Here is a 13,867-nt window from a genome sequence, read left to right on the forward strand (position 1 = left end):
GACCTTGTCTATCCTTGTTCTACAGAGAAACATTGGACTTTGATGTGAAGGCCGTGATCTTTAACTCTGCTGGTGAATGGCCTCACAATCAAAAGACCAAGCTCAAGGGGGTGGGACCTCAGAGGGGCATTCAGAACTGATGAGGTGATTGCCGAATGGGACTGAACAGCTTCAGGCATTGCAGGGGTCCTCCAGGGGACCAATGGTGGAGGCCATGGTGTCTATACCACGGTTTGAAGGCATGGCTCAGTCAGGTGAGGTGAGGAGCTCCTGACCCGAATCCTTGTCAAGTAGTCACTTTGTGTATTGCTGCTAACCTGCATCTCATCCAGTGCTCTCCTCAGGCCCTCCGTGTTGGTGAACCATTTCTCCTCCTTTGAGACTTTCCAAGCCAGTTCCCCTTGTAGCTTCTCCTTCAACTCCTCCCGCTCATCGATAATGTGCTTCATCTGCTCAATCACCTGAAAACAAGAAATCCAGACAAGTAGATTCACTGCGAGCTGACCAGCACTCTCCATCAGCTATCTGGAGTACATGCTGGAGAAAGACATGGGCGTTGTGCACTGATCAAATCTAAGAGTGGCTCTGCCTCCCCACCCAAAGTGACTTTTGGCTAATTATGCTCCTTAGCTGTACTGTCCTGAAAGTCCCAAGCTTTGGGGTCACCTGAATTCAGATGTTCCAATTGGCCTCAGCACCCCTGTATTAGTTCAGCACATGTTCACTTTTCAATATGACGCAATGCTAGGGCAGGGTGGGGTGTGTGTGAGTGCGAGAGAGAGAGGGTGTGACTATGTACACTTGTGTGCTGGTGCTTGAAAGTGTGTCTACATGTGTGTGTCCATCAGTGTGAGTGCTTGTCTGTGTCAGTGTGCACACGTCCTTGTCTGAGAGTGTGTTTATCAGCGTTTGCCTGTGACTGTGTCCATGTCAGCATCCATGTCAGTGTCTGTGTGTTTGAGAGGGTGTGTCTGTTTATATGAGTGTGTTTGAGAGTGTTTTGTGTCTGTGTGCCAGTGTCTGTGAGTGTATCTGAGTGTGTGTGTGGACCTCTGTTTGTGTCAGGTGATGCCAGGGTTTGGTGTGATTGTGATGTGAATATCCAACTTACATTGAATCAAAAAAATTTAGCATACCACAATTTCAGAAGGATAGGAGGGCATTTGAGAGAGTGAAGAAATGACTCATGTGAACGCTTCCAGGCATGAGGAACTTGATGAACCTGGATGGATTGGAGCAAGTGGGGCTGCTCTCTTACCCTTCTCTACCCCAAAGAGAAAATCCAAGAGGCAGCTGGGCAGAACAGTTGGGGTGAAGCTGTTCCCATCTGGCAGAAGGTTGAGAGCGAGAGAATACATTTTTAGGGCATTTGGCAAAAGACTGATGGGGGACAGGAGGCGAACTTTTCTTTTATAGAAAGAGTAGCCAGCACCAGTCAATGGTTAGGATCTGGGATGCACTGGATGAGGAGCTATAAAAAAAATGAAAGCACTAATGACGTCGGAATGTTCCAGAGCTGATGACGTATGACATCCCAGACAGACCCTGGATAACACTGCAAATAGATCTTCTCACACTCCACAGGAACTGGTTAAATTGTTGCTGTTGATCACTCCTCTGAATACTGGCAGATGGGCCAGCCAACTTTGCCAAATGCCTGAAAGGGTCCTTCAGCTGTTACTGGCATTCCCAGCCCTGTGCTGAATGAAGAATTCAGCCTCTGCATAAAGGATTGGGAAGTGCAACACTGCACATCACCTCTGCAGGTCACCAATCAAACAGAAAGACTGAAGCCGAGGTGAGACTTGCCAAAGGAACCATGAGAAATTAAGCAAATCACACACAGCTGTATAAAAGACGACCGTTGAGTGTAGAAACACATCTCCTGAAAACTTGGAGAGTCATCCAGTACAACTGTGAATGTCACATCACATACCAACTACTCTTCCAAAAAAAAAAGTTAATGAAGCCAGAAGGAGCAAGAGGTGTGAGTGACTACATCAAGATGAAACAGCAGAAAACAAAACACTATTTTAACAAGACCACTAAATTGTTGCCAGAGTTAAACATTGGAGAGCTGGTCAGGGTATAAGCATTCGACGCTCTCAACAAAGGACAGCCCCAAGTGACAATTTGGGACCTGCATGGAACAGACATCATCTCATTCATACATGTTTGGAAGTGAACAACTGCTGGCACGGAAGCACAAACTGTTCCTCAACTACAGGCACCGAGAGAAAGTGAGGACTGCAGATGCTGGAGAGTCAGAGTCAAAAAGTATGGTGCTGGAAAAGCACAGCAGATCAGGCTGCATCTGGGGAGCAGGAAAATCAATGTTTCAAGCATAAGCCCTTCGTCCTGATGACGTCGACTCCCCTGCTCCTCAGATGCTGCCTGACCTGTTGTGCTTTTCCAGCGTCACCCTTTTCAACTCAACTCCAGGCAGCTGCCCACACCGTCAACAGATTTGTCATCTGATCCAAAAGTCCACAGCAACCCAATAACGAAAATGAAACAACAGTTACCAAGATGACGACACTCCCTGGGAATTGTTCTTGCATACCATTAAAAGAGCAGCACAACGTAATGGCTACGTGCGCATTGCATATGCAGAGATTCTGGAGATTAATGATCTGCCGATGCACAGGAACAGTTAGAGTCATACAGGAATACAAAATGGAAACAGGCCTTTTGGCCAATTCATGTAAATATTGGGTAACACTGAGAAATCTACAAGGTAATGCATGCGTCTTTTGGCTGTATCATGGGAGATGCTTGGCATAGAAATACAAGACTGTACCAATGTGCTTCCTGCCTTGCTGCAGTCATGCAACATCTGCCAGGAAACACTGAGAGGGAGTTGTCACCTTTCAATAAAATCACAGGACTAGTATGACTGGTGCCTTGAGAGCTCATAGTAAAGTGAACCATTAACAAAACTATTGCATCAGGGTCAACCATACTGTTGAAATGTTGAACAGTTAAAGAGTCTGACAAACAATTCCTAATTGCATCAGACATCTTTGGGCAGACATTGTGGCCGGCTCGGTGGCACAGTGGTTAGCACTGTTGCCTCACAGCACCAGAAACCCGGGTTCAATTCCCGCCTCAGGCAACTGTTTGTGTTGCCCATTCTCCCCGTGTCTGTACGGGGTTTCCTCCCACAGTCCAAAAAATGTGCAGGTTAGGTGAATTGGCCATGCTAAATTGCCTGTAGTGTTGTGGGTCGGTGTGGACTTGTTGGGCCAAAAGGCCTGTTTCCACACTGTAAGTAATCTAATCTGAGCACATCATGATCCACACCTGCTGACTGTCACAGAGGTCAATGTATCTACAACAGGATTAGGGGCAGTACTCCTACAGGGCAGAAAGATGGAAAGTGGAACAGCAACATACACTGACTGAAAAGGAGGCTTTGACAGTTATGTAGACACACTAACATTTTTTCAGAAAATATAAACAAACCACAAGCTGTTGAATACAAATGGAAGAGTCAGGATTCAACAGTTCAAACTGACGCTAGTAAGGATTTGTTTTATTCACTTGTGGGACATGGGCATTGCTGGCTGGGCAAGCATTCATCGCCAGTCCCTAGCTGTCCAAGTGAAGAAATTGCCTTCTTGAACCTCTGCAGTGCATCTGGTGTATGGAGGCCCACAATGCTGTGAGGGAGATAGGGAATTCTGGGATTTTGATCCAATGAGACAATGTGCAGGGGAACCACCGAACAACAGGTGACCTACACCAGCACAAATGTTGGCAAATGGTAAAAATCACAAAACATTTACAACAACAGAATGAAAACTATAAGAAACTAGGGAAGTCCAAATATATGATGAAGAATGTATTCAGGTGAGGCAGGACTTTTTGGAATACCGGCCAGCCTACAGATAGAATAATGCCAAACTCTGTCAGGACATTGTAGGTTTCTGACTGTTATTGACGACTTACTAGTTTGAAATGAGAGTTTAGTGATTCCAAGAGCACTCAGACTATTAAGTCACCTCAGGACTCACAAGGGGAGTGGAAGAAAGTTATCCTTAGTCCCAAGGCCTGTCTAAGAGAGAGATAGAGAGACATGAAAATCTTCAGAGACTTTATCAAGGTTATTTGGGCATTACAAAGGGATACATGAAGATGCAACAGTCGGTGCAGTGCCCAAGGTTTTTAAATCTTACACAAGAACTAATCAGCCATTTCACTGTTTCATACAGTGAAAGGCCAAGTTAGAACCCTTTCCCATCAGGCAATGCAAGCAGTAAGAAATGGATTGATTTGAGTTCATGGGTAAGGTCATCATCATTATCATAGATTTTTATTGGAGAATGGATTGAATTAGAATTAGGTTTTATTGTTATATGTTCTCGTGTACAGAAGTACAGTGTAAAGTCTACAATATTGCCATTCATGGCAGCATCTTAGGTACAAGGAATCTAGATCCAAAATCTTAGGTAAAGAGTCAAAAAATAAAGAAATAAGTTAAAATATCAACATTTCATACACAGTATTGACACTGAATTACAGCAGTAACTATGACAGAATCACTCATGAAAATATTCTTAATACACACCCTTCTAGACATTGTACTCTCAGAGTGGAGCCATTCCTAGTGAGTGCAGGGCTGGGATAAATCACACTGTCTGGCCCCTGACTCTCACCGTGGCTCTCCGGTCTCTGGTTACCCACTTTCACTGGACAGAGCGCAAGTTCATGAGATTTGCAACAGTCTATTGCTGCTGGGTCCTACATTGTGCCAAGGTGGTGTTTACCTTAAGAGGTGCTTCTAATTGCTCAGTATTTCCATAGCCACAATCAGTGTGTTATATAGGTTACAATGTCATGACGTTCCTTTGCATGAATGATGCCTCGTTGGCTTCAAACTAAACAGGGTACAAACCAAAATGGTCACACAGTACCATTCTTATTCAAAGGTGCCCCCCCCCACCCCACCTTGGCCTCCAGTTCCTCCCTGGTGCCTCAGCAAACCCCTGAGGCTGATTACCCTGACTCGCTGTAACTTAGGGACAGTCCCCTTGCGGGTAATATACTGCAAACGAGCAGTTAAAGAGATTTACACGTGAATCCAATTTATCCATTTCACATGTTCATCTCACTATCCTCGATCAAATGGAGAAGCTGACAAGGAGTTTGTACAAGCAAGACATTATTGAAAAGAAAAATTAAAGAGTGCATCAATGAGCTCCAGATCATCATCAGTACAGGATGAAAATTAGTCATCGGAAGTATTGACGGGCAGGAGATTGAGAACGCAGCCTCTATCGCTGTCTCAAAAGTGATGATCAAACACCGCCAAATGTCCGTGTAGTGATTGTAACGAAGTCAGCCAGGTGGACCTCATAGAATATGAGTTCCCTGATTAGGGCTGTTAACCTGGTCCAATCAGGGAGCCCTGGCTGACAGATATAAACAGGAGTGTCAGCCCGGGTGTCTTTGGAGAAGGAGCATGCGGTGTCTACCGACACCCTGGAGTTGTGACTGGCCACTCGAGTGTTTCCTTCCCTTCTGAAGAAAAGAAAGAAATAAACAGGAGTGTCACACGTCCTGTTCGCTCTGAGAGCTGGATCACTGTCACGAGCTTTGCATGTGTAAATAAAGGGTAATTCAGTGATGGGATACCGGCCTCTGTGGTGTTACCTCAGTGGCAACGAGAGAAGAGCATACTTCTGAAGAAATTCACTTACAACAATCATCTTTGAGTTGGGGTAAGCATTTCTGGCATCATGTTGTTATTTGGGAAGCTTGACTCATTCGATACTACCATTGAAGACTGGACCCAGCACGTGGAAAGAATGTGTTATTTTGTCCAGGCAAATGACACTGGGGCAGATGAAAAGCAGCATGGAATTCTCCTGACTGCTGTGGTCCTGCAGCTTTTTCAGTTATTGGGAGCCTAACTTTCCTTGAGGCATCAGATACTAAAATCTTTCAAGAGTTGATGGATTTAGTTAAGGAATATTACGAGCCCAAGCGTCCTTTAATTCTGAGATGCTATTGGTTTACTCGGCAATTGGAGAACCAGGGGAATTAGATTAGATTACCTATCTACAAGTGCGGAAACAGGCCCTTCAGCCCAACAAGTCCATACTGACCCCTCCAAAGAGAAACCCACCCCCCCCCTATATTTAACCCCGACTAATCCACCTAACACTATGGATATTTTTCGACATCTAGCGACTATCAAAGGAGTGAAGGCCACCTCGCATGTTGACCAGGAGGCAATTCCACAATTTTGCAAAGCCCACCCAGTACCATTTGCCTTATGGGCAAAAGTAGAGGGAGAAATTAGAAGGCTGGAAAGCGAAGAAATCTCCAAACCGGTCCAGTTTGAGGAATGGGCAGCACCAGTCGTACTAATGATGAAGCCCAATGGGTTGGTTCATCTTTATGGGGGTTTTAAACAAACAGTAAACTGTTTTTCACAGCTGTACAAACCCCCAATCCTTCACGACGCTGGGCATGGATCATGTGTACGTGCAACTGCAGTTAGATTAGCATTCCCAGAAGTATGATACAATTAATACCCAGAAGAGTTTGTACCGATATATGAGACTGCCATTTAGGGATGGTCAGCCTGTGCAATTTTTTCAATTGCTGATGGAGAACATTTTACAAGGTCTACTGCAGATCACCATTTATCTAGATGATGTGCTAAGAATGGGAAAGACCAATATGGAGCACTTAGGGAACTTGGACATTGTCCTTAGACATCTCTCCAAAGCGGACATATGCCATAGAAAGGAAATATGTGTTCCAGTCGCCTCAAGTGACCTGCTTAGGCTACAGAATTGATGAGACTGGGTTGTACCTGTTGGAAGATAAAGTGAGGGCAATCATAGGCGCGCTGGTTCCCACATCCGTACCAGAGTCCAGGTCCTCCCTGCTAAATTATTAAGGAAAGTTCATACACAGCCTGACTCCTTTTCATCAACTCTTTAAAAAGGGATCAGCCTTGGGTCATATAGCCAAGCCACAGCTTTCAGGGAAAGTGAAAGAACGTCCTCTAAGGTGTTGGCACACTACGATCCCAAATAAGATCTGGTATTGACATGTAATGCCTTGCCGCATCGTATTGGGTAGTATTAGTTTATAAGTGGCCCGGTGGAGAGCAACCCCCAATAGTATATGCATCCAGTACTTTGGCTAATGCAGAGTGTAAATGCACCCACATAGAGAAGGAAGATTTGGTGGTCATAGTTGGAGTCAGAAAGTTCCACCAATACCTTTATGGGTGTATGTTTCTGATAATAAGGAACCACAAACCCCTGCTAAGTCTACTTGAGGAGAAGGCAGAGCCACCCATAGCTTCAGGCCAAATTCAGTGACGGGAAATAAAGAGTGACTGGATACCCATCTCCATGAAGTTATTTCAGTCTGTAACAGTGTGAAAAAGTGTGAACTAAGAGCAAAGAAACACCCAAGTCAGAAATGTTAATAAAAGAACACAAGAGTTACCAGGGATACAGTTCAGAGAGATAAGAGATCAACAAAAGGAAAGAATGATTAGAGCAGCCATAGCAACTGAGATCACATAGGATTTTTATAGATCAAGAGATTGTCAGAAATACTTATTACACAGTCATTTAATTGAACATGAACCAATAGGAATGTGGAAGTATTTCTCAGAAGAAGCGTTACAATAGGACCCTTCCCCAGGGGAGGGAACACTCACACTGAAGAAAGGAAGAGTAGACAACATCAAACTCCTCAAAATGAGTTCAGAGTTAGATCAGAGAGATTGATTAAAGCACCAAGATCACAAACTCTGCATAGTCTGAGAGTTTGAAAGGACGGTGTTCATCAGGAAGGTGGGGTGGGTAGAGTGGGTAGAGACTTGGAGAGAGAGGTGGAGGAATGAGGTAACAGTAGAAAGCACAAATGCTGATGATGCCTAACTGCGGAATTATGAAGTGAGTGTTATATGACACAGAGAAATCTAGAATGAAGCAAATGTTTTGACCAGAGTCTCAGAGAATGTGTGCAAGCACAATGATGTTTTAAGGAGAACACCTTGGATTCATAAAGCAGTACTTGGGAGATCAAGGTTGGTTAGACCTCACACACATAATTAAAGAGAGGAGATGGGATCAAAATTAGCAAAGTGAACATACTAACACATCTAGCAACTGGAAATGGAGTATTGATAAATTTGAAGTATGCATACACAGAAAGTGGCACAGCAGGGTGAACAGGATGTTTAATAACACATACCAGAATCTGTATTTTACAAACAGAGGTGTAGAGAAAAAAAGCAAGGTAGTTATGATAAACCTGTGGAAGGTATTGCACAATTTCGGAATTATGCACAATTCCAAAAGCCACACATTTGGAAGGATCTGAACGCAATGGAGATGGTTCAAAGAAGATTTCCAAGAATGGGTAAGGAACTTCAGATAGGCAGGCAGCTCAGAGACAGTGGCATTTCTCCTTGGAGGAAAGAAGGGTGAGAGGAGATTTCATAGAAGGATTCAAAATCATGAGTGCTCTGTTCTAGGATTGACAGGGAGAAGCTGTCCCTGTTAGATTAGATTCCCTACAGTATGGAAACAGGCCCTTCGGCCCAACAAGTCCACATCTACCTTCTGAAGAGAACCCACTCAGACCCATTCTCCTACATTTACCCCTGACTACTGCACCTAACACTATGGGCAATTTAGCATGGCTAATTCACCTGACCGGCACATCTTGGAATGTGAGAGGAAACCAGAGCACCCAGAGGAAACCCACGCAGACACGGGGAGAATGTGCAAACTCCACACAGACTGTCATCCAAGGTTGGAAATTGAACCTGGGTGCCTGGCGCTGTGAGGCAGCAGTGCTAACCACTGAGCCACCATGCCGCCCATGTTGTCAGAAGGATTGAAAGGACACAGGTTTAAAGTAAATCGGCAAAAAAAGTAATGGCAACCTGAAGACATTATTTTTTTATGTATCAATTGGTTAAAATCTAGAATGTGGTGCCTGAGAATATGCTGGGGTTAGATTCAAGTATGGCATTCAAAAGAATCATTATGTGAAAGAGGAAATTTTGCAGGGCTATGGGGTAAAGGCAGGGAAGTGACACGAGGTGAGTTGCTCTTGCAGAGAAGCAGCACAGATATAATGGGCCAAATGGCCTCCTTCTGAGCAGTAACCCTTTCAAGATTCTATAACTGGATATAGCTGGCACAGTCCTGATGCTGCCTGGCTTGCTGTGTTCTTCCAGCCCCCTGCCTGTCTACAGCCACTGTACTGACAGCAAGAGTGGGTGTACAAACTTATCATCTCTCAAAAACACTTCACGTACAATGAGTTACTTTTAAGTGCAGTGACTTTTATTATATAGTCTCATTGCAATATCAAGTTTCCATGATACTGTTTCGACTCCAGCACGTTCCCAGAACATAGGATCTTTATAATGCAAAAATACAATTTACTCATTAATCAGATAACTACTGGAAGAAAACAAGGCTTAAACGTGAACACTAGCAACGTGCGTCAGCAAAGTAAATGAACAAGGCTGCCTCACATTCTTTAAACCGACTCATAAAGCAGCCTCTGGGAATTACTCCATTTGTGAGAAACTTACTACTCCAGAATGCATTTTAACTGCAATTTCATTAAGCATTAAGATGTTGATTTTTCATGGGAAAACTCCTGACCCAAATGGCCAATCATCCGGTACAAGCCTAGACAGTCAGTGTTGGTTCAGTCTGAATTGTGCAACATACAGCAAAACCTGATAACATCCAGAATAGGTTCATGGGCAACAATCAGACAGGAAGACTTTCACTCATGTAGCGCCTCTCCTGACCTCCAGCACCCCCAAAGCCAATTTACAGACAATGAAATACTTTTCAATGACACTGGTAATGCAGGAAGCCATTTTAGAAACATCCACTCCCCAAAAGGAACAATGGGATCATCAGCAAGTTTTATTTAGGGGTATTGACTCATGGATAAATATTCTCCACGCCATCTTGGAAAAATATCCTTCACTTCTTCCAATAATGCCACCCAAAGTTTTATATCCACATGAGAATCTCACTTTAATGTCTCATTTCCAAGTTGGTACATCTGAAAATGCAGCACTCCCTCAGCAGTGCCTCCTTGGATTCAGCGGTATAGAGCCAGATACACGTGGGCAGTGAATGAAGTTATAAAAACACAGAACATAACAATGTAACCAAATCTTGCTACTGTACTGGGCTGCCCAAAGCCAGGCTGAAATGGTGCCCCTGCTAGCACATTCCAAGACTCCCACCCTATTGTTGAGGTGGTACAGAAACAATGAAAAATAGCACCAGAATAAGGCATTCAGCCGTTTGAATCTTCTCTGCCATTCAATCATGGCTGATCATTCAACTCCGTACCCTGCTCCGATTATTCCCCACACCCATTGATCCCTTTAGCTCGAAGAATTATATCTAATTCTTGCTTGAAAACATTCCATGTTTTGACCTCAGCTACTTTCTATGCCAGAGAACATCACCGACTCCCCACTCTTTGGGTGAAGACATTTCTCCTCATCTCTGTACTAAATGGTCTATCCCATATCCTTAGAATGTGAACCCCTGGTTTGGGACTCCCTGATCAGCAGGAATATCCTTCCTGCATTTCTCCTGTCTGGTCTTGTTACAATCGTACAGCTTTATTTGAGATTGCCCCCTCCTTATTCGAAACCCAAGTCCTAACTAATCCAGTTCCTCCTCATATTTCAGTCCTGCCACCTCAGGAATCAGCCTGGTAAACATTTGTTGCCCTCCCTCCATCGCCAAAACAGCCTTCCTCAGATAAGGAGACCAAAAGCTGCTCACTTTGTGTTGAACGTCACTTCACCTGAGATGCTGCCCCAAGAGTTCGGGCTGGTTAAGGGACTCAGTATCTTCACAGTAAAGACTTGAAGGTTCCAGCATCAACTCCTGCTCTGTGTTAGGGTGCAGGTAACTGTGCTGTATTCGATCGATATTAGAAATGGAGACTGTTCCAACTCAGTTTGTGGACCTGTTGCCTCTGAGCCAGAAGGTCGTGGGTTCACTCCAATGGTCAAAACGTGTGGCGCTGGAAAAGCACAGCCGGTCAGGCAGCGTCCGCAGAGCAGGAGAGTCGATGTTTCGAGCATAAGCCCTTCATCAGGAATGGGCTCATTGCTGATGAAGGGCTCCCGCCCAAAACATCGATTCTCCTGCTCCTCGGATGTTGCCTGACCGGCTGTGTTTTTCCAGGAGAAAGTGAGGAGCAGGAGAATCGACGTTTCGGGCAGAGGCCCTTCATCAGGAAGGGCCAACCAGCACCATACTCTTCACTGATCTCCAGCATCTGCAGTCCTCACTTCCTCCTTGTTCACTCCAGTGAGGTGACATGCTCAGTGTGGTACTGACAGAGTGCTGCAGTTTTGAAGATGTCATCTCTGAAATAAGATACTAAACTGAATCCCGGTTTGGCTCATTTGAACGTTAAATATTCTGACGCATTATTGTCTCAATCTGCCAAGAAAGTATAAACCAGGGACAGTTAGCACAACCCAAACCAGAGGGAGTGGAAGCAGTTTCTCTGAGTGTATCTCAGGACCATGCTCTTTGAGTCTGATCTTTTCCTTAGCCCCTGTACAGCAATAAAGAGCTGGACCCATTGCTACAATAACAGGAACCCACCTGCTCATCTGAAAGAGCCTCCGTAGGAGATTGAACTCCTGGAGCAGAGTACGTGGTCTGCATGATACGGCTTCGGAATCGCTCCAGCTGCATAAGTACAATAGGATATTTTAGGTTGATATCGGGACACACACTCAAGTGCAATATTACAGCTGAATTGCCAAGCAGCTGTCACTCCAATACAAACATATCCCTCAGCGGGTTCAACTTAACAAAAGAAATACCTCTGAAAGCCCTCCTTTAAGTGACACCTTGGTTCAGCTGGTCACAAAGTGGCCTTGAGTCAGAAGATTGTAGAGTTCCATTCCAAGTTTCGGGCCTTTGCTCGGTATTAATTCGATATTAAATATATGCTGCATTGTTAAGGATGGGGAGCTGTCATTCTACAAAGATTCAAACCGAGGCCCAGTCTCCTGTGTGAGGGTGATTTGTGCTGACATGAAGACGGCATAATATGTGTAGAGGAGCAGCGAGTTATCCTGACCAATATTCTGTCTCTAATCATCATCACAACAATATTGCCAGAACTGGGCACCCCGTGGGCTATTGTTGAGCTCAAACTGGTATTTATATAGTCGAACTTAACAAATGGGATTGCACCTTACATTAAGTTAGGTAGGATATATGACACAGAAACAGGACCTTCAGCCCAACCAGTCCATGCTGGAGTCTGTGCTCTACCTGTGCTCATCCTCTCATCCAGCTGCTTTCTAAATACATCAGGACTGTCCACTATGAGCACCCACATGACATTTTGACCCATTCGTTAGGTAAAGCAGTTTATCCTGAATTCTCTGTTGGATTTACAGGTGACTATTGTGATGATGATGCTCCTTTAACAAGGTTAGGTTGACCTAGGGTAGTTTTTCAGAGGTGTTACAAATATACAGCTTCCGAAATGTCTGGGTTTATCTACCTGAAGAAGCTTTTAAGGTTTTAATCAAACACTTGTGCAATGAAAGGGGAATGGTTGTTTCTCCCAGCTCAGCTTTTCACCGGTTTGGTTGAGCTTGAGCAGTCTGGCTGCTCAGAGCTGCTGGTCAGTTATTAGCTGGGAATCCAAAAGAAACAGCGACATGGAAGAAGGTGTTCCATATTGAGTCTCTCTCTCTCCTGTCAGACCCTGTGCTTGATTTTATCTTTTTTGCCAAGGGGTGTTTATGGGGATTGTTGCAGGAATTTGGAACAGTATCATTAAGTTGGGATAGTCTGTTGGGTTTTCGAAAAGATTAAGTTATTCTGTATTCTGTTCTCTTTTGTTTGTGCTTCATTTGGTACTCTGTAAAAAAATTCTGTTTTGTTTAAATCCAACGGGTTTTGACTAGCTGCATCCCTCCTGGAATATTCACCTTACACCTGCTCAAAACAGAAAAGTTAGGGGCTGGGCTACTTTCTTGAAATGTATGGAGGGGATCTGGCCTGGTCTATAACACTATCTTATATTGATGGTCTCCAGTTATGCTCTTCCCACAAGATGAATAAATAATTCACTACTTTGCTACATCCTGAGAGACATGCGTTATCGAAAGGCCATCTTTCTCTCCCAATGAAATGAGTGATGGAGATATTAGCCGTGGTTTAACTATCCTGATCAGTGAAACCCAACTTTATCCAATAGTTTGACACACAACTCAACAGAACCTGACCGAAGGCAACTATTTTGTCCCAGAAACCAAGTCCTACCTCAGAATCTTGCTATGTTTAGACACAGATCTGCCGTTGAGGAATGAGTTGGCCTTGCTACCAGGATGACATTGACATGGAGTCCAAGGGGACCAGATGCCTTAGCTGACATCTTATTTGAAGATGGTACCGTCCACAATGCAACAATATTTCATTCTCACAATACAGCTTTTGTTCTATATTCATGTCATGATGTGTATAAAAGTGACAGCCACAACTTGCATTTATGTAGCTTCTTGGTAAAAGCACCCTAACTGCTTCCGCATTGTGTTATCAAACAAAATTTGATATTAAGCCACATAGTAAAAACTTTGAATAAACGCTTACTCGAGGGAAGACGTGGTAAGGTACATCTTGCAAAGGAATAGAGAAATAGTGAGGGAATTGCAGAGTTTGAGCTCAGCAGCTAACCACCAATGGTGGAGTGCTAAACATCAGGGATGCTCAATGGGTCAGTTTTCTTGGAGGACCGTTGGGATGGTTCTTATGTTAAAGGCACTTTATAAATGCAAGTTATTACTGATGACAGGTTT

At 44.1% G+C, this 13,867-nt stretch overlaps 1 protein-coding gene across 1 annotated transcript in view; it reads right to left on the reverse strand.

Annotated features, from left to right (window-relative positions):
* Positions 1–13,867, reverse strand: part of LOC140487119 (forkhead-associated domain-containing protein 1-like) — a 250,670-nt gene that overhangs the window by 207,259 nt on the left and 29,544 nt on the right. Inside the window, exons 12-13 of the mRNA XM_072586640.1 lie at positions 11,652–11,738; positions 318–461 (exon numbers count right to left, since the gene is read on the reverse strand). Of these exons, the coding sequence (XP_072442741.1) occupies positions 318–461; positions 11,652–11,738 (231 nt within the window). The remainder of the gene's footprint in view (positions 1–317; positions 462–11,651; positions 11,739–13,867) is intronic.

This window comes from Chiloscyllium punctatum, chromosome 16, assembly GCF_047496795.1.
Source record: "Chiloscyllium punctatum isolate Juve2018m chromosome 16, sChiPun1.3, whole genome shotgun sequence".
Taxonomy (NCBI): Eukaryota; Metazoa; Chordata; class Chondrichthyes; order Orectolobiformes; family Hemiscylliidae; genus Chiloscyllium; species Chiloscyllium punctatum.